This window comes from Pongo abelii, chromosome 7 (genome assembly GCF_028885655.2).
Source record: "Pongo abelii isolate AG06213 chromosome 7, NHGRI_mPonAbe1-v2.0_pri, whole genome shotgun sequence".
Taxonomy (NCBI): Eukaryota; Metazoa; Chordata; class Mammalia; order Primates; family Hominidae; genus Pongo; species Pongo abelii.
The window spans coordinates 94,917,202-94,940,358 of NC_071992.2; the positions used below are offsets into that span (position 1 = coordinate 94,917,202).

The 23,157-nt window shown below is 38.9% G+C and overlaps 1 protein-coding gene across 1 annotated transcript in view; it reads left to right on the top strand.

Annotated features, from left to right (window-relative positions):
* STMN2 (stathmin 2) overlaps positions 1-7,499 on the top strand; it is a 55,034-nt gene extending 47,535 nt beyond the window's left edge. Inside the window, exon 5 of the mRNA XM_002819202.6 lies at positions 6,152-7,499. Within this exon, the coding sequence (XP_002819248.1) occupies positions 6,152-6,211 (60 nt within the window). The 3' untranslated portion in view covers positions 6,212-7,499. The remainder of the gene's footprint in view (positions 1-6,151) is intronic.
* The last annotated feature ends 15,658 nt before the right edge of the window (positions 7,500-23,157 follow it).

Consider the following 23,157-nt stretch of genomic DNA (forward strand, 5'->3'; position numbering starts at 1 on the left):
CTTTTTCACAATCTGCCTACCATTCAGCACTCAGTCTCTCTTCCCTTCAGTCAAGATAATTGAGCATTCAAGCATATTTTCACCATGATGCCCATAATGGTGTCTTCAATGTCACTGACTGATAAATTCCCAGAAACCTCCCAGAGCCCCAGCCATGTTAGCTCAAAGCCTTTAGCTAAAACTGAAAGCCTAAAGCAAAAGCAGCCCTGGCTGCACTTCAGAATCTACTGGACAGCTCTTTAAGGGATTCTGATTTAATTGTCTGGAATGGGGCCAAGAACCTTGTATTATTTTAAAGGCTCACTAGTAGGCTCTAATATTTAGCCGTGGTTGAGAACCACTGTGCTAAATGTTTCTTAAATATGCTTTGTGATGTCATCATAAATTATATTTTAGTATTTTTTGTCTTTGTTGCATAAGTGTTCTTTCTTCCTCCAAAGAAGAATGTTACACTCATTTTTTATTTCAGCTTCCTGTTTTCATAACACCTCATCTTAACACTCCAGGTTATTATATAGAAAAGAATCAAATGTGGAGAAGGCTGTGGTTCAGAAGGGATGCCTGTGCCACAAAGACCTGCATTAGGCTGATCGATTGATGTCATATGCAGGACTCAAAAGACTAGTCTGTGGATTATGACTGGTGAAGTTAAAAATGTTCTTATCCTTAGAGTGGTATGAGACGTAGAAAGGGAGAGAAACAGAGAAGGGGAGGAGAGGGGAAGAGAGGAGAGAAAGGAAAGAGAGAGGGGGAAACACCTGTTCTTGACATACAGGAATGATTCAAGACACTTTCTTCCTCCCCTGATGTGTCCCTTTCTCCCCTAATGCACTATGCAGCATCCTGCAGAAAATTCACCACCTGTCCCTTTTAGGAACCCTGAGTAGTAGGAGCGCCAAATGACCCAATCAAGAATTGCAGTGAGACAGTTAGTTTTGAAAAATCAGTTAAAGCAGGTATAATCATTTTAACAACAATACATCTATTCACTAAACATATAATTTTAATGTCAAATATTTAAGTGTAAACTTATTGATCAATCTTTTGATGTAGTTGGGCCCAATACCTTCTCCAAAAATTGATCAGTTCATGGGGGTTCTATGGGGGTTTCTTTTCTTGCCATTATTCACACTTAAGTCACATTAGCTATGATTTGCAGTTTTAATTTCTTTAAAATTGAGTAGGGACTAAAGACATCTGCAAAATAACCTGGATATAGACTTTTTACAACTTTTCTGTAGCTTTTATAGTTGACTCACCCAGTATCTACTAAATACTTCACTTTCTCATGTATTTCCAAAGGTTTCTCTCCACCCTCACAATTTTCCATTAGTGTAGTACTTAATTAAATTAGATAGTTAAATTTTCAAATGCAAATTGCTAAACAGGTGTGGAAATACCATTGGCTATAATCAAGCATATAACACAACCAGTTGAGAAGGAAAGTATGTGGCGATATTAGGGAAGAGCCTTTTCCTCTCAAGCAACTCAGCATTTAGGAGCCATAAGACAGCAGGACGATGGAAGGAACAGAGAGGGTTAACATGGCAAGTTACTGAAGAGGACTTCTACTGCACCTTGTTGAATTCCCCACTTAATCCAGATTGTATCATATCTTCTTTCTTTTGTAATTCTACCATATCATCTTAGTCAATGCCAAGACATCTGAGCTCATAACATGGTAACAAATACCAAAGGAGCTTTCAGTATTGTTTAGAAAGGAGAGAAGCAAGTAACCCAGACAAACTTCACAACTGCTTTCCCCTATCCAACCATGAAGTACAGTACTTGGGAAATAAAAGAAATTGTTTCACTATAATTCATCATTTCACTTCTAATATCTAGAAAATGTCAAATGAAAATATTATAGCCATATTTTAGTGGCAATAGTAGCACATAATATGATGTAACTTAAAATGATAAAAATATTTTCAGGGAATAAGATTTTGTGATTCTTTCCCTAAGAGGTAATTTTGATAATATGTAACTGTTTTGTAAATGTCAATAGTCTTGGGGATACAGGTGGTGTTTGGTTACATGGAAAAGTTCCTTAGTGGTGATTTCTGAGATTTTAGTGCACCCAATACCCAAGCAGTGTACACTGTACCCAATATGTAGTCTTTCATCCCTCGCCCCCACTCCCAACCTCCCCCCACAAGTCTCTGAAGTCCGTTATATCACTCTTATATCTTTGCATACTCATAGGTTAGCTCCCACTTATAAGTGAGAACATATGATAGTTAGTGCTCCATTCCTGAGTTACTTCACTTAGAATAATGGCCTCCAGCTCCACCCAAGTTGCTGCAAAAGACACTATTTAGTTCCTTTTTATGGCTGAGTAGTATTCCATGGTGTATATATACCATATTTTATTTATCCACTTGTTGGTCAATGGACACTTAGGTTAGTTCCATATCTTTGTAATTTCAGGTTGTGCTGCTATAAGCATGCATGAGCCTGTGTCTTTTTCATATAATTACTTCTTTTCCTTTGGGTAGATACCAGTAGTGGGATTGCTGGATCAAATGATAGTTCTACTTTCAGTTCTTTATGTTTTCCATAGTGGTCTACTAATTTACATTCCCATCAACAGTGTAAAAGTGTTCCCTTTTCATCACATCCATGCCAACACCTATTGTTTTTTGACTTTTTAATTACAGCCATTCTTGCAGGAGTAAGGTGGTATTTCATTGTGGTTTTAATTTGCATTTCCCTGATGTTGATAATATTTAACTCTTTAGTTATAGATTTCAGCTATTATCAATTTACACCTATTGCATTCTTCTCATCTTTTGTTTTCTTGTGATTCTGATGCACAAATAGCATTTGTGCAACCACTTACTATTGAACATGTCTGATGAATGAATAATGAAATAGGAAAAGGGATTAAAACTAGCCTTTATTAATTGTTTACTATAGGCCAGACATTTTTGGATGTACTATCACATTTCATCCAAACAACAACCTAAAAGAAAACACTGTGATTATCCCCATTTCACATCTAAGGAACCTGGTCTTTAAGAAGGTTGTCATTTGGCCAAGATCACAAGTAGACCACAGAGACTAGATTTGAATGCAAGTCTGTTTGACTCCAAACCTTTTTACTATCTCCCCATGACCCCTGATTACCAACATCTTAATGTATGAATATGTGCTGTCTTAGCTCACACAACTCACTCCTGACCCCTCTTTTATATTGCAAGTGCACAGTCATTAGTAAAAAGGATTTTTGATGATACTGACCTCATCATGAATTTAATTAGGCTCATATGACAGAATTCCATAGATGGAATTGACATCCTAGGTCATATAGTCCAAGTCCTTGTTTATATTTGATACCTGGTGAGATTAAAGGGACATTAAAAAGTAAAGAAAGAAAAGACCCCATATTTCTTACCTTCCAGTAGAGAAATCTTTCTATGAAATCAGAGGAAAGAATTAGAGGACCAGAATTTTTCCTAAAATCAACTTTCATACATCTTTTTTCATATACAAGGCATAGTTGCATACAATGCTCAAATATTGTATTACATTTCCTTTATATTGATGGGAGGAAGGGGGTAAATTGCAGAAAACATTGTAAGTTTAGAAATGCTTGGGCCTCTGACTGTGCCTAGCAAATATCAGGAGCTCAATAATGAAATAAATATTATCAAAGAGTAGTCTTCTCGATGAACCTTCTCTGAGTATCACAACCGCCTTAGGAACCTCTAGATTCAAGGTCTCTGAGTATCACAACTGCCTTAGGAACCTCTAGATTCAAGATCTGGTAATTGCAAACAGTGAGCTGATAAGAAAAACAGACTGTGTGGGAAATTACACGCTTCCTGCATGACTGCCTTTGGCTCTCCCACGTTTTGATATGAAGTCACATTAAGATTTCATGAGCAAATATTCAATAATGTGAATGTAAAGTGTTCAAATAATAGAGTGACTAAAATGCCTGAAAACAAATAATTTTTAATTAGAAACTCATAATTATTTATTTTCTCTTTTTCCACATTATCTCAAGCTCACAAATTATATTTATTCTTTCCTATGGCAAAATCCATTTTGTTAACACTAATTTTGAGTTTAACAAGAAGTGTATTCCAAAGTAGCCTAATAATACTAATTATAATATTTCCTGCTATGTTATCAATTTGAATTTCTATGAATCTTTAGACTTGAGGCTTCTTTTTCCTAGCATAGTGATGGTCTGGGCTTTTTCTCAATTTTTGCCAGAGCTCAGCTCTCACTAATTAGTTTCTTTCTGCATGAGAAAAAGATTTTGCTTCATCTTTTTCCTCATAATAGCAGAACAAAAAGAAGAATCAGCTGCATCCATGCTAATTTCCCCTGTGACATTTCCAAACAGGATTTGATTTCTCTATGCATGCCTTTTTCCTTCTCTTCATGGTTTTTGAACATATACAAAAGCTCATTTAAACCAATTAAATAAAATTGTTTTTAATCTCTTTCTCTAGAGTCAACTTCCTGCTTACTCCAACTCTGTATCTTTGAAGGAAGTGTAGGGTGGTCTATGCCTTTTTTCTCCCAGAATCTACACTTGAAAAGACACTTTTTCCACGCAACTATAAAATGTTCTCCTCACTCAACATTGAAATTGTATAGCAGTGATTAAGAGGGTGAGCTCTAGAGCCAGGTTCCCTGGGTTTATATCCCACTTGTTAGTATCATGAAGATGGGCAAGTTACTTACCCTTCCTGTGTTTCAGTTTCTTCATCTGCAAAATCGGGACAATAATAGAATGTCCACTATAAGATTATTGTGAGGATTAAGGGAATTAATACAGGTAAAACCTGTACTGATGCAGGTCTGGTACACATTAAGTGCCTAATAAATATTCAGTATTATAATATAAAGAACCCTATAAGTGTAGACTCCTTGAGATTAATAGAGTTTAATGATGTTTTACTTTATAGCTGGTCAAGTTTATTTCTTCTGAACTAAAAGAATCTATAGAGTCTCAAGTAATTTCTGGAGCTTCAGAGGGAGGGAGAGAAGCAATGTAAGCAACATTCTACAGAAATATAAATAATACTACTAATAATTAGCATCTTAAAATTTCAATTCAATGAACATTTATTTAGCACCTATGATATATGCAAGACAGTTTGATTTTAGTCATCTGATGTATAGTCACATACTAAAAAATACTGATTTTAGTACTAAAAACTACTTCCTCCATCAGTTCCCTCCTCAGGAAGTTCAATTCCCAACCCAAGGCTAGTACCTTGGTTCCTTATGTAAGTAAACATCCACCAATCACATGCTGTCTGCAAAGCACTCTGCTAGGCCCTGCAAATGGAAAAAAAAAAATGAGAAAACATAGTCCAGTCCCTCAATGAGCTTACAGTCAAATATAACAGAGGAGACAAGAACAGAGAGGCTCATAATACAAGCTAGAATAAAATGACTGCCGAATAAAAGGAAAGATTTATGCAGGTGTTCAAATGGAAAGTGAGATAAGTTTGCAGATTAGTCTTTGCAGTCTCATAAAAATCTTTATGGAGAAAAGGACGATGGTCATAGGGCTTAAAGAGTAAGTTTATAATCCTGACCAGTGGAGATGAAAGACTAGCATTGAAAATTGCATGACAAGACAATTCCATTAAACTGAAACATCAAGTGTGTGTAGGAAAAGATGGGGGTTATGACTGGAAAAGTCACTTGGACTGCAATTATGAAGGGCCTTGACAAACAGGTCAAGAGTTTAAGAAGCAGTATAGAAAGTCTTCATCCTGGATCTAGCCCTCCCAGAGTGTCCATCAGGATTATAAAGTCCTTAAAATATTAGTGAAAAGGAATGACATCATTAGAAATGATAAAGAAACAATAATGTGATGTTTTATTGCCTTTCTCTGGATTTACACTGTGATCCTAATATTCAAAATTATCTTAATAACATGAACTTTTCGTCATAGTTTTAAACAAAAACAGTGTTAAATATATTTTTTAAAACACAATAAGTCTTGTAAGACCTTTTCTAACATGACATTTTGCAGGGCCCATATTTTCCTCTCTTCTGAAATGGGAAAAATTCCTAAAAGTAGACACCAAACTGGGTTACATCTAGTCAAACACATGGTACGCAAAGGACCAGACAACAAGGGCCTGTGACATTTCTTCTTCTTTTTGTGTTTTTTAGGAGAGGCATGCTGCGGAGGTGCGCAGGAACAAGGAACTCCAGGTTGAACTGTCTGGCTGAAGCAAGGGAGGGTCTGGCACGCCCCACCAATAGTAAATCCCCCTGCCTATATTATAATGGATCATGCGATATCAGGATGGGGAATGTATGACATGGTTTAAAAAGAACTCATTATAAAAAAAAAAAAAAAAAAGAATCAAAAATTAAAAAAAAATCAATGCGGTCTCTTTGCAGAATGTTTTGCTTGATGTTTAAAAAATACCTTGGATCTTATTTTGTAAATACTTACATTTTTGTTAAAAAATACAAGTATTGCATTATGCAAGTTATTTCATAATCTTACATGTCCTGTAACAGGCTTTTGATGTTGTGTCTTTCCACTCAAATGAATTTGCTAGGTCTGTTCTTTTTGAAGCTCCCCATGTCTAACTCCATTCCAAAAGAAAAATGAGGTCAGTAGACAGTCTATGGTGCTAGAAACCCACCATTGCCTAATGACCTAGAAGGCTTTGTTGTCTCTGAGCTTGACTAAGACCATACCTAGATCACAGGTATTATGATTCCACATGAACCTTCACATTTGTTCGCTCATAATCTACTTACTGCCTAAAAACTACAAAACCAGGCTAAGAAATACCACCAGTCATAGCATTTACTTCTGCTTCTCCTGGATTATGTGCTACAAATGTGCTTTGGCTTTAGAAAGGGATGGATGAGAAGACAGACCTGAGACCAATCTGGGTAGAAGCAAAAAGTTGAACCTTTTAAAGTGCTGAACACAAATCCAAATTCGAATGGTTCAAGCAGCCGTGAAATCGCTCTTCATAAAGTGGGCTTAATTCTCTAGTTTAAGTTCTTTTGATGGAATGAATTAATTAATGTGTCAGGTGGCTTATTTGTGGATGCCATGATTGATGATGTTCATTTTAAGCTCTTACCTATAGTACAAGTACATGATGCTACTGAATATTTTTCCACTTGGAAACTGTGAGCTGGTTGTTGCATTAAAACACACATACAAACAAAATCAAAAACACTGCGGACTTTCACTCAAGCTGGTCTTTCTTCCCCAGTGTAAGGCAATCCTGCCTACTAACAATACCAACAACAAAACACTCCATCTGTGAAGCTGACGCAGTTAAGGGGGCTAGGCAGGGCATTTGTGCCAACTAAGAATCACCAGATACCCACCATAAGTACCTATCGCAGTTTTGAAGTCGTTTCTCCCCAACTCCCAACTCCTGAAGGTTGCTGCCTGCATATTTACTCTTCATTAGTGCTATTTTCCTGTATGTCATTGTGAGCAAGCTGTGATTAATAAAGAATTGGAGTTCTGTGAACTAATAAAGGTTTGGTCTGTTCTCTTGCCCCTTCATGTGTCTGACCCTGGAGTTCAGATTTCAAAAGGGCAGCCACTGAATTAGACAATCTCACAAGCAAAGAGATAATAAGGAGAGTTTGAAGGAAACCAGTGCCCTGCTGAGTCATTTCCCTTTGGGAACAGCAGGCCGCATCTCTTTTCTCTTGCCCTCTGATGGGCCAACACAGTGGGAGAGGTCTTCAATCTGCTCCCCTTAAAAACATACAGGACTGAACAAGATACCACAAGATTCAGACTGATAATTCTGAGCAAGTGAGCCCTTTTCGAAACATTGAAGGTTCCTGGCATTATCTCAAGTTCTCGCCTGTGGCCCACAGAACACCTCCCCCAGCCTAGACCGTCTGTTAAGATGTGATCCCTGCCGTACTGCCGAATTTTGTACTGCCAATAAACACACTGCACACATGGGCGCAGCAGGGTCCTGTTAGTGACCCAGATGGATCTTACAGGACCAAAGGAATCACATCCAGTTTTAGCAGAAAATCATAAATAATTGAAACCACACAGATTTGTGAATAAGTACAGTGGGCTATGGTCCATAGGAGCTCTAACAAGCCAAGTTTAGGGTTGCGGCCACCTGGTCTCTATTTTGAATATCCTTTAATATTTGTGGGAATCTAACACTGCTACAAACGACGCCTGTGCTTGATGTGAAACACATGAGCTTCCGATGAGCATGAAATGAGTTGTCTCTTCATACTGGTTTTATATAGCTTAGTTTGGAAAACATTACCCGAATTACTCATTGGGTCAGACCCTATGATAAGCCCTGGAAACATGAACATGAATGACCACAAGAAGCTGACAGTCCAGTAGCTTATTTGGGCCCCAAAACAGCAAACATGATATGTTGGTCGGTCCTCTGCAGCATACTGGGGGAAAATGGATCATTTCTAAGAAGTTTCTGAAATAATAGAAATATTTGACAAACTTCTCATAGTACTTTGTATGACAACTGAAACTGCTGACCAGTCCAGCTGGCTAATCTCAAAGATGAAGAAGCAGGCCGGGCACGGTGGCTCCTGCCTGTAATCCCAACACTTTGGGAGGCCAGGGTAGGCAGATCACTTGAAGGGAGGAGTTCGAGACCAGCCTGGGAAACAAGGTGAAATATCTTTTCTACAAAAAAAAATACAAAAAGTAGCCAGGCATGCTGGGGAGTAACTGTAGTCTCAGCTACTTGAAAGGATGAGATAGAAGAATGATCTGAGCCTGGGGAGATCAAGGCTGCAGTGAACTGAGATTGCACTGCTGCACTCCAGCCTGGGTGACAGAACGAGACCATGTCTCAAAAAAAAAAAAAAAAAGAAAGAAAGAAAGTGAAAAAGCAGAGGAGGGAAAGGTGAGTGGTTGGCTCCAGACCACAATGCCCACATCTCATGACTTCTTCCCTTATTTGAGGTCCTCAGAAGAACATCTCCAAGTTGGGTGCAGCATATACTGCTTGGGTGATGGGTGTACCAAACTCTCAAAAATAACCACCAAAGTACTTACTCATGTAACTAAATACCACCTGTTTCCCAAAAACCTATAGAAATAAAAAAGCAAAAAAATTTTTTAAATAAAAATAAATAAATAAAAGAGCATAATTCACAATAGGGGGGGAAAAGAACACCTCCAAACCTTCCAGACCAGTGAGGCCAGGGGGCCTCAAATGTCAGTGTGCTTCCAAGTTATGTGAAGGGCTTGTTAAAAACAGATTGCTGAGTCCTGCCTCCAGAGCTTTGGATTCCTGAGGTCTCTGGAAGCCTGAAAATGTGCATTTCTAACATATTCCCAGAAGATGCTAATACTGCTTGTCTGCAGCCCTCACTTGAGAAGCCCTGCTGTCAACAATGCAACTGATCCAGGTGTGTGGATTCTCTGTGGCTGCCACACTGAGGGAATCCATTTCAATCAGGGCATGTTCCATTGGAGGCAGGGCAAGAAGAGAAACTCATTCACTCTTATTCAAAAAAGTTCGGGGGTGGGAGGATGCAGAGGAATCCAGAAAAAAGCAAGATAAACAGCTGTGCCTTGCAGGATAATAAAATAATGGAAGCAATCGTGCAGCCAGGGGCTGGGATAGAGCTAAGGTGGAATCAGAGTACCAATGACTCGGCATCTCTCACACAACATGATTTCAGTAAGGATCAAAAATCTGAAGATGCTCCCCACCCTTTAACAGATGAACTGAGTGCTTTTTGCAAGGATTTGCCATTCTGTGAATTACCCAGTTTGTTAGCCTGGTTCCCGTTACAGATTTTCTTTTTTTTTTTTTTTTTTTTTTTTTACAGAGTCTTGGCTCCTTCAGTACCGTGTTTAAATTGCGTAAATGTCTTTGAAATGTTCTGTGAAAATTCACAAAGTTCCATTAGTTTGATGATTCACCCTCCTCCCCTATCTCCTCTACACCCAAAAATGTATGGAACAACTGAATGTTGACAAAGGTCATTCTCTTTTCTAGCAAGATTCTCGCCTTTGTGCTCTTCATCAGCCTTCACAACACTTGAGAGGAGAAAACAATAGGGGAAAAAGTGCTATAGGCATATTGTGGCCCATCTACCCTCCTCCTACTGAGGGAGAGGATGAAAAGGGGGAGACATGACTTCTGTGGCTTTAGCAGCCAAATAACACATCATCCCTGTGTTCCCAGCCCCTGGACAAGACATCCTTGACATCTAATCAGGCAGTTTGCTGAAACTGCTAAGGCAAGCACAGAGCCCAGAACAAAGCTAAGGCCCCCAAGCTCCCCCAAATTACCTGAGTCATCTTGGATTCCTCACTGTTCCCCACCACTCACCTCCAGTTGAATATCAAATGGTGTCAACTTGACCTCCACACTGTCCTGCAGTCCTTGCTTCTTTTCTACTTCCAGAACCACCATCTAGTTTGGGTCCTGGTAGACACTTGCAGCAGCCTTCTCACAAGTCTCCTTTGCTCCAGTCCACAGCCCCCACACATAGTGACCAAGTCTCTCCAGGACTCTACTGCCCCTCCCTTCTATCTGCAGAATGCAATCTGCACTCCTCTACATGACATTAAAGTGTTCCACCAACTCTCTTTCCTCAAGAACACTACTCTCGGCCAGGCACCGTGGCTCACACTTGTAATCCCAGCACTTTGGGAGGCCGAGGCGGGAGAATAACTTGAGCCTAAGGGTTCAAGACTAGCCTGAGCAACATAGCGAAAACTTGTTCCTATGAAAAGTTTAAATATTAGCTGGCCAGGTGTGGTGGCTCACACCTGTAATCCCGGCATTGTGGGAGGCCGAGACAGGTGGATCACCTGAGCTCAGGAGTTCAAGACCAACCTGGCCAACATGGTGAAACCCCAAGTCTATTAGAAAAAAAATTAGCTGGTCATGGTGGCATGCACCTGTAGTCCCAGCTGCTCAAGAGGCTGAGGGAGGAAGCTCGCTTGGGCCCAGGTTGTCGAGGCTGCAGGGAGAAATGATTGTGCCATCTCACTTTAGCCTGGGCAACACAGAGAGACCCTGTCTCAAAAAAAAAAAAACAAAAACAAACACTACTCTCGTTGAACCCCAAACAGTTCACTCTGACGTGGCAATGACATGACATTTCAGGCTTCCACACACACGTTGTACTCTGTGTGAAATTATCTTCACTACAGTATAACAGGAAAGGCTAAGTCAGGCTGTCATAAAACCCCCAAATCTCAGTAAATTAAAACCACAAAGGTTTATTTCCTACTCCTGCTATATGCCCAACCTGCTCACTGTGGATTCTTCTCTATGTTGTGCCTCGCTCTGGAGCCAAATGCGATGGAGCTGCCTCTATCTGGAATGTTGCTGGTCACTGTGGAAGAGGGAACGTGCATGCATGGCAAATCATGCACAGGTTCTCTTAAAGCTTCTACCCAGAAGTAGCACACATCACATCTCATTGGCCAAAGCAAGTGATATGATCCCATTTAACTCTAAATAGGTAGAAAAGTGCAGTCTCATCATAAGTTCAGGAGGAAAGCCAGAAATATTTATTTGATGAGTCATAACAATGACTGTCACCCCACTGGTCACTAAATATTTAGCCTACTCTCCTTCCTCCATGTAAAGTACACTCACATTGTCCCCAAGACATAAAACTTCCAAGTATCATTTGATCATGGCATCAAGTTCAATGTCTTGGGTAATATACAGTTCTTTCTCTCTCTCTCTCTCTCTCTCACACACACACACACACACACACACACATTTAGACATGGGTTCTTTCGACCTGAGAAACAAATAAATTAAAAAGACAAGTCATCATTCCCTGAATATTCAATATGTAATGGCAAAACGGGACAGGATAATCACAATAAATATGCTCATTCTAAAGGATAAGAATGGGAGCAACACCACATTTACTGATCATATAAATTCTGGCATTCCACTGGCCAGACATTGTGAGGCCCTCTACCATTGAGACGGGGCACATTCCTTGACTCTGTCTCCATTATGCTCCCAGAGAGGAGCTCCTCAGTCCAATGTTCTTCATGGCTCTTGGCTCTGTTCTCTAATCAAATCTTCCTATTTCTTTATTCTCCTTGGTCACATTACAAGGACATTGAGAAATATGCCTCCTTGGAATCTGAATCTCCTTGGAAGCAGATTTCTCGGCCTGTTTGCTGTCCACCAAACCTGGGGACCCAAGAGTCATTAAGTTTTTACTGATCACCATATTGGTTTAGATCCTAGCAGGAAACAGAAGGCACAGTAAAAAAGAGTAAATAATGAGAATTGAAGGACAATTATATTAAAAGGGTGTGTTTTAGTACATTTTGTGTTGCTGTAAAGGAATACTTCAGACTGAGTAACTTCTAAAGAAAAGAGGTGCATTTGGCCCACAATTCTCCAGGCTGTACAAGCATAGTATCAGCATCTGCTCAGTTTCTGATAGGGCCTCAGGAAGCTTTCACTCATGGCAGAAGGCATGAAGGCAAAGGGGGAGCAGGCATGTTACACGGTGAGAGAAAGAGCAAGAGAGAGCCCCCAGGCCCTTTTAAACAACCAGTTCACACATGAACTAATAGAGCAAGAACCCTCCCATTACCATGAAGAGGGCACCAAGCCATTCATGAGGGATCCACCCTGATGACCCAAACACCTCCTGCCAGGCCCTACCTCGAACACTGAGGATCACATTTTAACATGAGATTCGGAGGGGACAAACATCCAAACTATATCAGGGTGTTGGCAGATTAAGAGAAACCAACAAAGGATGATGAAGCACTGCCTGATGAGAAGTTATGACCTTTAGGAGACGAACTCAGCCTCCAACAAATGCAGCCTAGCAAGGAAGGATTTGGGAATAAATATCCAAATATCTTTCTTCCCTCACCCTTCAATCTCTAGCCAAGGTTTCACAATGGCCAAATCCAACCAGAAATTAGAGGGCAAAGGATCCCAGTTGTTCTGTGTGTAGAACTCAGCCTCTGAGGCCGAGCAGGATGAAGAAAAGCAGAGAGAGAATCCCGAGGGGTAAACAGAGTGTTTCCTGTCTGTCCCATGAAGACACTGCCCCATCTGCAGTCTTCTCAAGGAGGTATGCTGAGTATCATCCTTGCTCTCATATGTGACTTCTAGATCATTCTTAGTCCTGTCTAAGACACTCACTCTTGAAGCTCATGTCTCCAATCTGTTGAAACACTTCACTTCTTTGTTGGTGTTCACTACTAAGTATCACACTGCTTCCATTATCTCCATTCCATGTATGCCACTTTCTGACCACCATCTCCTGTCTTTCCAGCTAAATTTCTTGAGTAGCTTGACTCCTATCCTCCAACCTCCCTGGGATTTCCATACATTTATAGAAGCGTTCCATGTCCCTTATCATCCTTAGTCTTCCCTCCTTACCCAGATTAAATTCTAATCATTCCATTATTGTAATCTCTCTCATATAACCCAATAACTCTCTCTCTTAATGTATTGTTTTCAGAAGGTCAAACCCATAATGCTAGCTAAATTAACTCTCCACCTAATCCATGCCTGTACCCATATAGACGAACATAATTGTAGAAACCAAATAGCCATGCTGACTGGTATCTCTTTAAATTCATGAACATGAACCTCAGGTGAGCCCTTAATTTTTCCTGGCAATCACACTATACGTCCCTAGTCTTACACTTTCTTAAACCTCCTCAAACATCCAACACCTCCTCTCCTATCCTCAGCTAATGACTTTTCTTCCTACTTCACTGGGAAACTGAAGCAATTAGAAGATAGTTTCCATAGACTCCCTCCAACACATCAACCCACCTACCACCCTTATGCTCTGCCTTCTGACTACTACAGCAGATGAGCTATCTAAAGCCAGTGCTTCCTTTTGTACACTAGATCCCATCTCCTCTCACTATCTCAGATGTATTGCTCTGAAAATTCTCTTCTCTCCCTCCCATTTCATCATTTTTTCTTTCTACAAATTCAGCATAAAACATGCTATTATTTTTTGCATCTTAAAAAAAACTTTGGATTCCATTTTTCCCAGCAGCTATTGACATACTTCTCTAGTTCACTTTACACAAAACTCCAAAAGCATTGTCTCCACTCTCTGTCTTTCATTTATTGCCTCTCCTTCTCTCATAAACCCTCTCCAATAAGTCTTTTACCTTCATTCCACTGCAGCTGCACTATTCTTGTCAGGTTACCAATGATCTCCATGGTGCTAGATCCAATGGTAAGTTCTCAGCCCTCATCTTACTCTACCTATTATTTGACATAACTGATGAGTCTCCTCTTTGATATCTTTCTTCACTTGGCTTTTCCTACCCCACACTTTCCTCGCTTTCCTGTCATCTCAGTATTGCTGCTTCTCTATCTCCTTTGCTGCCTCTTCTTCTACCCAAACTCTAAATGTTGGCATGCCCCAGGGATCAGTCTTTGGTCTCCTTCTTTTCTGTATCCATGCTTACTCTTACTTCATTGGGTGATCTACACCCATCTTACAGTTCAGACATCATATATATGCTGCTAGTTCCCAAACTCATTTTTCCAGATTTGTCCCCTGAACTACAGTCTCATGTGATGAACTGACTACCTAAACATCTTCATTTGTATACATAAGTGGCATCTCAAAACACATCCAAAACAATACTCCCAACATTCCCTCCCCATCTCTTGCATATTCATTCTTCTAATTGCTTAGCCAAAATTCTTGTACTATCTTTGATTCCCCTTATTCTCTTCATGCCCCACAGACAAACGTAAGAAAATTCTGTTGCCTCTATTCTCAAAATCTGCCTAACTAGATGGAGATATACATATAGATATAGACGCTATCACCTCTGACTAATCTACCATTATCTCTTGTTTGGATTATTGAAATAGCTTCCTAGCTATTTGGAAACAGCTTCCTAGCTATTTGGAAACAGCATGATGTGCTAGACAATACTTTGGACTTTTGAACAAAATGCTGGATTCAAAGCCCACCTTTGTTACTTAGCAGTCATGTGACAGTAAACAAATAGATTAACCCCTTTGGCCTCTGTTTCCTCAGATGTAAATTGGAGGACAATAATAGTAACAACCTCATAAAGTTTAGTGAGAATTAAATGTATTAGCAACTTAAAGTACTAAAAGCAATGTCTGACCCCTAGTGAGTCATACATACTATTATACTTACAAAGTATAAAGTATTCATTATTTTTGTTATTTTTATCTAAAAGGAACCGAGATGCAAGCTCTTTAAATATAATTTCAACTTTATTTTAGATTCAGGGGTACATGTGCAGGTTTGTTACATGGGTATACCACGTGATGCTGAGATTTGAGGTACAAATGATCTCGTCACACAAGTCCTAAGCGTACTACCCAATATTTAGTTTTTCAGCCCTTCCCCCTGCCTCCCACCCACGTCTAACTAGTCCCTGGTGTCTACTGCTGCCATCTTTATGTCCATGGGCACCCAAGGTTTAGCTCCCACTTATAAGTAAGAACATGTGGCATTTGGTTTTCTGTTTCTGTGTTAATTTGCTTAGGATTATGGCCTCCAGCTACATTCATGTTGCTGCAGAATACATGATTTCATTATTTGTTATGATTGCATAGTATTCCAGGTTGTATAAGTACCACATTTTCTTTATCCAGTCCACCACTGACTGGCACCTAGGTTGACTTCATGTTTTTTGCTATTGTGAATAGTACTGTGATGAACATGTGAGTGCATGTGTCTTTTTGGGTTTTGGGAAGGCAATATGGTTTGGCTGTATCTCCATCCAAATCTCACCTTGCATTGTAATATTCCCCACATGTCAAGGGTGGGGCCAGGTGAAGATAACCGAACCATGGGGGCAATTTCCCCCATGATTCTCATGGTAGTGAATAAGTCTCACGAGATCTGATGGTTTTATAAATGGGAGTTCCCCTGCACAAGCTCTCTTGCCTGACACCATGTAAGATGTGACTTTGCTCCTCCTTTGCCTTCTGCCATGATTGTGAGGCCTCCCCAGCCACGTGGATCTGTGAGTCCATTAAATGTCTTTTTATTTATAAATTACCCACTCCAAGGCAGTCCTTTATAGCAGTGTGAGAATGAACTAATACAGGGTGTTTGTCTTTTTTTTTTTTTTTTTTTTTTTTTTTGCTTTTTTGTTTTGTTTTGACACAGTCTTACTCTGCCGCCCAGGCTGAATGCAGTGGCACAATCACAGCTCACTGCAACCTCAAACACCTGGCTCAAGCCATTCTCCCACCTGAGCTTCCCGAGTAGCTGGGACTACAGAGGTGCACCACCATGCCCAGCTGATTTTTTTAAAAAAATTTTTGTAGAGATGGAGTCTCACTATGTTGCCCATGCTAATCTTGAACCCCTGGGCTCAAGTGATCCTCCCACCTCAGCCTCCCAAAGTGCTGGGATTACAAGCATGAGCCACCACACTCAGCATTTTGGTAGAATTTATTTTCCTTTGGATGTGTACCCAGTAATAGGATTTCTGAGTCGAATTATAGCTCTGTATTAAGTTCTTTGAGAAATTTCAAAACTGCTTTCCACAGTGGACGAACTTATTTACATTTCCACCAACAGTACATAAGTCCAACAGTACATAAGTGCTCCCTTTTCTCTGCATCCTCACCAGCATGTTATTTTTTGCCTTTTTTAAAACAGCCATTCTAACTGGCATGAGATGACATCTCACTGTGGTTTTGATTTGCATTTCACTGATGATTAGTGATGTTGAGCATTTTTTCACATGTTTGTTAGCCACGTGTATGTCTTCTTTTGAGAACTATCTGTTCATGTCTTTTGCTCATTTTTCATGGGGTTATTTGTTTTTTGCTTGTTCAAATGTTTAAGTTCCTTATAGATTCTGGATATCAGGCCTTTGTCAGATCCATAGTTTGTGAATATTTTCTCCCATTCTGTAGGTTGTCTGTTTAATCTATTGATAGTTTATTTTGCTGTGCAGAAGCTCTCTAGTTTAATTAGGTCCCACTTGCCAATTTTTGGTTTTTTTGCAGTTGCTTTTGAAGATTAGTCATTAATTCTTTCCCAAGACTGATGTCCACAATGGTGTTTCTTGGGTTTCCCTTTAGGAGTCTTATAGTTTAAGGTCTTACATTTAAGTCTTTAATCCATCCATCTTGAATTAATTTTTATATATGATGAAAGGCAGGGATTCAGCTTCATTCTTCTGCATCTGGCCAGCCAGCTATCCCAGCACCATTAAATGAATAGGTAGTCCTCGCCCCCATTGCTTATTTTTGTTGACTTCATCAAAGATCAGATGGCTGTAGGTGTGCAGTTTATTTCTTCGTTGTCTCTTCTGTTGCATTGGTCTACATGTCTGTTTTTGCATCGGTACCATGCTGTTTTGGTTACCATAACCTTATAGTATAGTTTGAAGTTGAGTAGTGTGATTCCTCCAGCTTTGTTCTTTCTGATTAGGATTGCTTTGGCTACTCAGGCTGTTTTTTGGTTCCATATGAATTTTAGAAAAGTTTTTTTCTCTTTCTGTGAAAAAATGACATTGGTAGCTTGATAGGAATAGTGCTGAGATACAAACTTTTCTTTCATGAACTTTAAACTCATTCCAAATAGCTATTCAAAAGAATTTTTATAGTTTTACCTGGACAACTTACATTCTCTTAGAAGTTTTATTAGAGATTTAATTTTCAAACACATATTTGCCTGCAGTGAGAACCTATATACGTGTGTGTGTGTGTGTGTGTGTGTGTGTGTGTATGGCCATTTTGGGAACATGGTAAGGTATAAATAAATATATTTATTCTCACAATTTTTGTAGCCACAAAGAGCAAACATATTAGTCACATACCTTTACTTTGCTGACGGAATATATCACCCAACAAAACATAAGAATCAGTTACAACCTCAAACTGTTGTCAACAACTTTCTATATGTAATTCATTTACTTACTCACTAACAAGCACTCACTCGGAAACAATATTTTGCTTCTATAGCTCTTTCATTATCTACTGGGAGATGAATAATTAATGGTAAATTATATACTCTAAGAAAATAGTGGGAGTAACAGAATGACTCAAGGATTCTTCCAAAGTTTCACATCTTGAGTAATATCTATCTTGGAAACTGTTAATGTTCGCACATTCAATATGAAATTAATGGTTACAGAAGAAAGGAACATAATTTCTAGTACAAGGCTATAAACCAAGCATAGTTATATATTACCACAAAAGAGATGGGAAAAAATCTATTAAACGTGAGCAATGTCTACTGTTACAGAATATGTATTACAGAATCAAATGCAACCTTCTTAATTAAACTAGATTATATTTTTTGGCTAGGTTTTCATTTTTGTAAAATGATGTTAACACCAAATGTAGGAGAAGAGCAAGAAAAAAGTGCTAGAAACAAGGCGGTCTTTTGGAAAAAAAAAAATTACCCACCTCCAATCTGTTCTACACACTCTAACCAAAGAGGGAGGGAGGTGTCTAAAATTGAAATCTGATTGTGTCACTTCTCCACTTAAAATGTTTTGGGAGATTCTCATTGCCCTTAGGATAATCTAAATTCTGTAGCATAATTTACAAACTTGTGATCTCACTGCTTTCATCTCTTACCAGAGCCTCATAACCTATGTAGCAGCCTCATTTCCTTTGGTTTCTGGAAAATACTGTGATTTCCTATTCCTAACATTTAACACAGTGCCTAGTTTATAGCAGGAGTCTTATAAATACTTATGGAGTGAAAGAATGAATGAAAATGAATGGATAAAATAAAGAGAACACATACTTTTTAAATGATTTTGATATTCATCTTCTCTTTTCATAGCTATAACCCACAACCATAGCCAATGACAACTTTTTTTAAGTGTCTGGGTAGTAAAAAACAAAACAATTAAAAACTCAGATTTAAAAATAATTTCAGCAGATTAACAAGTTGATTTTTCCGTCACTGGGCAGGTCTGCACGTTGTAACACATCAGAGCAGACAGAATAACAACTTTGTAATTTTGGTGCTATAAACCAAGGATGATAATTGTGAATATACATGTTTTGAAATCTAATTTTTTAATTAAAATGTTTAAAGTCAATGGTGAGTTCCTTTCATTTCAGTGATACTATAAATGATTTAAGGAATAAAGTTTTGAAAAATCATAATTGAGAAGTCACCAGCTGGATCAAGATGTAGGGCTGGATACATTCATGTATCACTGCCTCTACTCAAAACCTGTGAAATGGCATCAAAGATATTTAAAGATAAAATAATTCCACTGCAGTAATGGAAAACAAAGATTCTACAACCAGGCCAGAAATTTTGAGCAACCTCCGAAAGACAAATGGACTCAGATCTATAGAGAAACCTAGCTGGTGGAAGCCATGTATTGCAGAGGTATATGCAATTTGGGGGAGCCCTAAGCCCAGAGTCGAGAGGTAACAGATGCTAAAGCCATCAGATATGAGTGCATATTTAATTGAGAACATGTTTCTTGAGCATCCAGTCCAACTGACTCCTTTCCCCTTTCCAGGTTTTGCTGAGCATTGGGCAGTGATCACTCTTTGGACTCACACTAAAGCAGTCCCAAGAGTATAAGCCCTAAGGACACAGAGGCAGAGTAGTGCCTCAGATAGCTATTTCCACCAAAGAAGCATAGGAGTCCACATACCCACAAACAAACCCTCCCTCTACACAGCACACCCTCCCCCTCTCTATATTCACCACACGAAGTTTATGCTAAATAGAAACGGCATTCAAATGCCTGCAAACAAAAGCTCAGAAATAAAGAAGAGCATGCCACAGAGAATCACAATGTTTGAGAAAAGCAAATGCCATAAAATAGAGACACTAAAATAAAACAAACAGAAACAAAAACAAATGAACAGAAAATCTGAGATTGGCTTAATGAAGGAAACAGAGGGCTTTGAAATAAGAATAGCTAATATCCTCAAATGAAGAACAGAGCATATCACTCCCATTAAAAGAAAAGTTAAAAAGGAAGAAGGATGGGTGGAGGGTTCCAACATTCATCTAAAAGCTCTTCTAGATCATTTAGATTGGAGAGGGAAAGCTCGTGTACAAAATAAAGAAATAACAGAAGAAAATGTTCTAGTACTAGTGTGAGTCAGAGAATAGAAAGAACCCACCAAGTGCCAAACAGAGTGAATAAAAAGAGACTACACCCATACAAATGCTCACGTTTGAAACTTCAAATCCTTTAAATTTCAACAGAGGTAAAAATAACTTACTTATAAAGTAATAAAGATCAAATTGCCTCTGAAGTTTTGGCAACTCTAAATGCCGAAAGATAATGGAGTAGTATCTTTTTTTTCTTTATATATATATATTTTTTATTATTATACTTTAAGTTCTAGGATACATGTGCACAACGTGCAGGTTAGTTACATATGTATACATGTGCCATGTTGGTGTGCTGCACCCATTAACTCGTCATTTACATTAGGTATGTCTCCTAACGCTATCCCTCCCCTCTCCCCCCACCCCACAACAGGCCCTGGTGTGTGATGTTCCCCTTCCTGTGTCCAAGTGTTCTCACTGTTCAATTCCCACCTATGAGTGAGAACATGTGGTGTTTGGTTTTTTGTCCTTGTGATAGCTTGCTGAGAATGATGGTTTCCAGCTTCATCCATGTCCCTGCAAAGGACATGAACTCATCATTTTTTATGGCTGCATAGTATTCCATGGTATATATGTGCCACATTTTCTTAATCCAGTCTATCTTTGTTGGACATTTGGGTTGGTTCCAAGTCTTTGTTATTGTGAGTAGTGCTGCAATAAACATACATGTGCATGTGTCTTTATAGCAGCATAATTTATATTGATTATCTCAATAGATGCAGAAAAGGCCTTCGACAAAATTCAACAGTGCTTCATGCTAAAAACTCTCAATAAATTAAGTATCGATGGGACATATCTAAAAATAATAAGAGCTATTTATGACAGACCTACAGCCAATATCATACTGAATGGGCAAAAACTGGAAGCATTCCCTTTGAAAACTGGCACAAGGCAGGGATGCCCTCTGTCACCACTCCTATTCAACATAGTGTTGGAAGTTCTCACCAGGGCAATCAGGCAGGAGAAAGAAATAAAGGGTATTCAATTAGGAAAAGAGGAAGTCAAATTGTCCCTGTTTGCAGATGATATGATTGTATATCTAGAAAACCCCATCGTCTCAGCCCAAAATCTCCTTAAGCTGATAAGCAACTTCAGCAAAGCCTCAGAATACAAAATCAATGTGCAAAAATCACAAGCATTCTTATACACCAATAACGGACAAACAGAGAGCCAAATCATGAGTGAACTCCCATTCACAATTGCTTCAAAGAGAATAAAATACCTAGGAATCCAGCTTACAAGGGATGTGAAGGACCTCTTCAAGGAGAACTACAAATCACTGCTCAAGGAAATAAAAGAGGACACAAACAAATGGAAGAACATTCCATGCTCATTGATAGGAAGAATCAATATCGTGAAAATGGCCATAATGCCCAAGGTAATTTACAGATTCAATGCCATCCCCATCAAGCTACCAATGACTTTCTTCACAGAATTGGAAAAAACTACTTTCAAGTTCATATGGAACCAAAAAAGAGCCCACATTGCTAAGACAATCCTAAGCCAAAAGAACAAAGCTGGAGGCATCACACTACCTGACTTCAAACTATACTACAAGGCTACAGTAACCAAAACAGCATGGTACTGGTACCAAAACAGAAATATAGACCAGTGGAACAGAACAGAGTCCTCAGAAATAATACCACACATTTACAACTATCTGATCTTTGACAAACCTGAGAAAAACAAGCAATGGGGAAAGGATTCCCTATTTAATCAATGGTGCTGGGAAAACTGGCTAGCCATATGTAGAAAGCTGAAACTGGATCCCTTCCTTACACCTTATACAGAAATCAATTCAAGATGGATTAAAGACTTAAATGTTAGACCTAAAACCATAAAAACCCTAGAAGAAAACCTAAGCAATACCATTCAGGACATAGGCATAGACAAGGACTTCATGTCTAAAACACCAAAAGCAATGGCAACAAAAGCCAAAATTGACAAATGGGATCTAATTAAACTAAAGAGCTTCTGCGCAGCAAAAGAAACTACCATCAGAGTGAACAGGCAACCTACAAAATGGGAGAAAATGTTTGCAATCTACTCATCTGACAAAGGGCTAATATCCAGAATCTACAAAGAACTCAAACAAATTTACAAGAAAAAACAAAACAACCCCATTAAAAATTGGGTGAAGGGTATGAACAGACACTTCTCAAAAGAAGACATTTATGCAGCCAAAAGGCACATGAAAAAAATGCTCATCATCACTGGCCATCAGAGAAATGCAAATCAAAACCACAATGAGATATCATCTCACACCAGTTAGAATGGCGATCATTAAAAAGTCAGGAAACAACAGGTGCTGGTGAGGATGTGGAGAAATAGGAACACTTTTACATTGTTGGTGGGGCTGTAAACTAGTTCAACCATTATGGAAGACAGTGTGGCTATTCCTCAGGGATCTAGAACTAGAAATACTATTTGACCCAGCCATCCCATTACTGGATAATGGAGTAGTATCTTTAAAGTCTTGAGAAAATAATTTTGGACCTAAGATCCTGTATCCATCCAAATAATCAATCATATGTGAGTTCAAAATAAAGATATTTTTAGACATATAAGAACTCGTAAAAGTTACTTTTCAATTTATGAAAAATTAGTCAAGGATATCCTGTGTCAATATAAAAAAATCTGTAAATGTATAACTATTTTAATTATTATTGATGAATATGCCAGATATTATCTAATGTCATTCAGCATCATTTCCATTTCCTCCCGTAGTCTTCCCGGGGACTAAAAGTCTGTGAGCTGCATTTCCTTGTCTTCTTTGCTACTGGAGTTTCTGATACTCTATAGATTCTTGCAATGCCATGTACCTGCACCAGATTTGGAAGATGGAGGGGGAGCAGAGGCCTTTCTCGTAATTGGCAGTGAATGTGTGGATTTCAGCAAACATGGTCTTTTAGGTCAGGGACGTTCAGTCTTTTGACTTCTCTGGGTTACACTGAAAGAAGAATCATCTTGTACCACACATAAAATACACTAACACTAAGGATAGCTGATAAGCTTTAAAAAAATCATGCAAAAAACTCATAATGTTTTCAGAAAGTTTATGAATTTGTGTTGGGCTGCATTCAAAGCTGTCC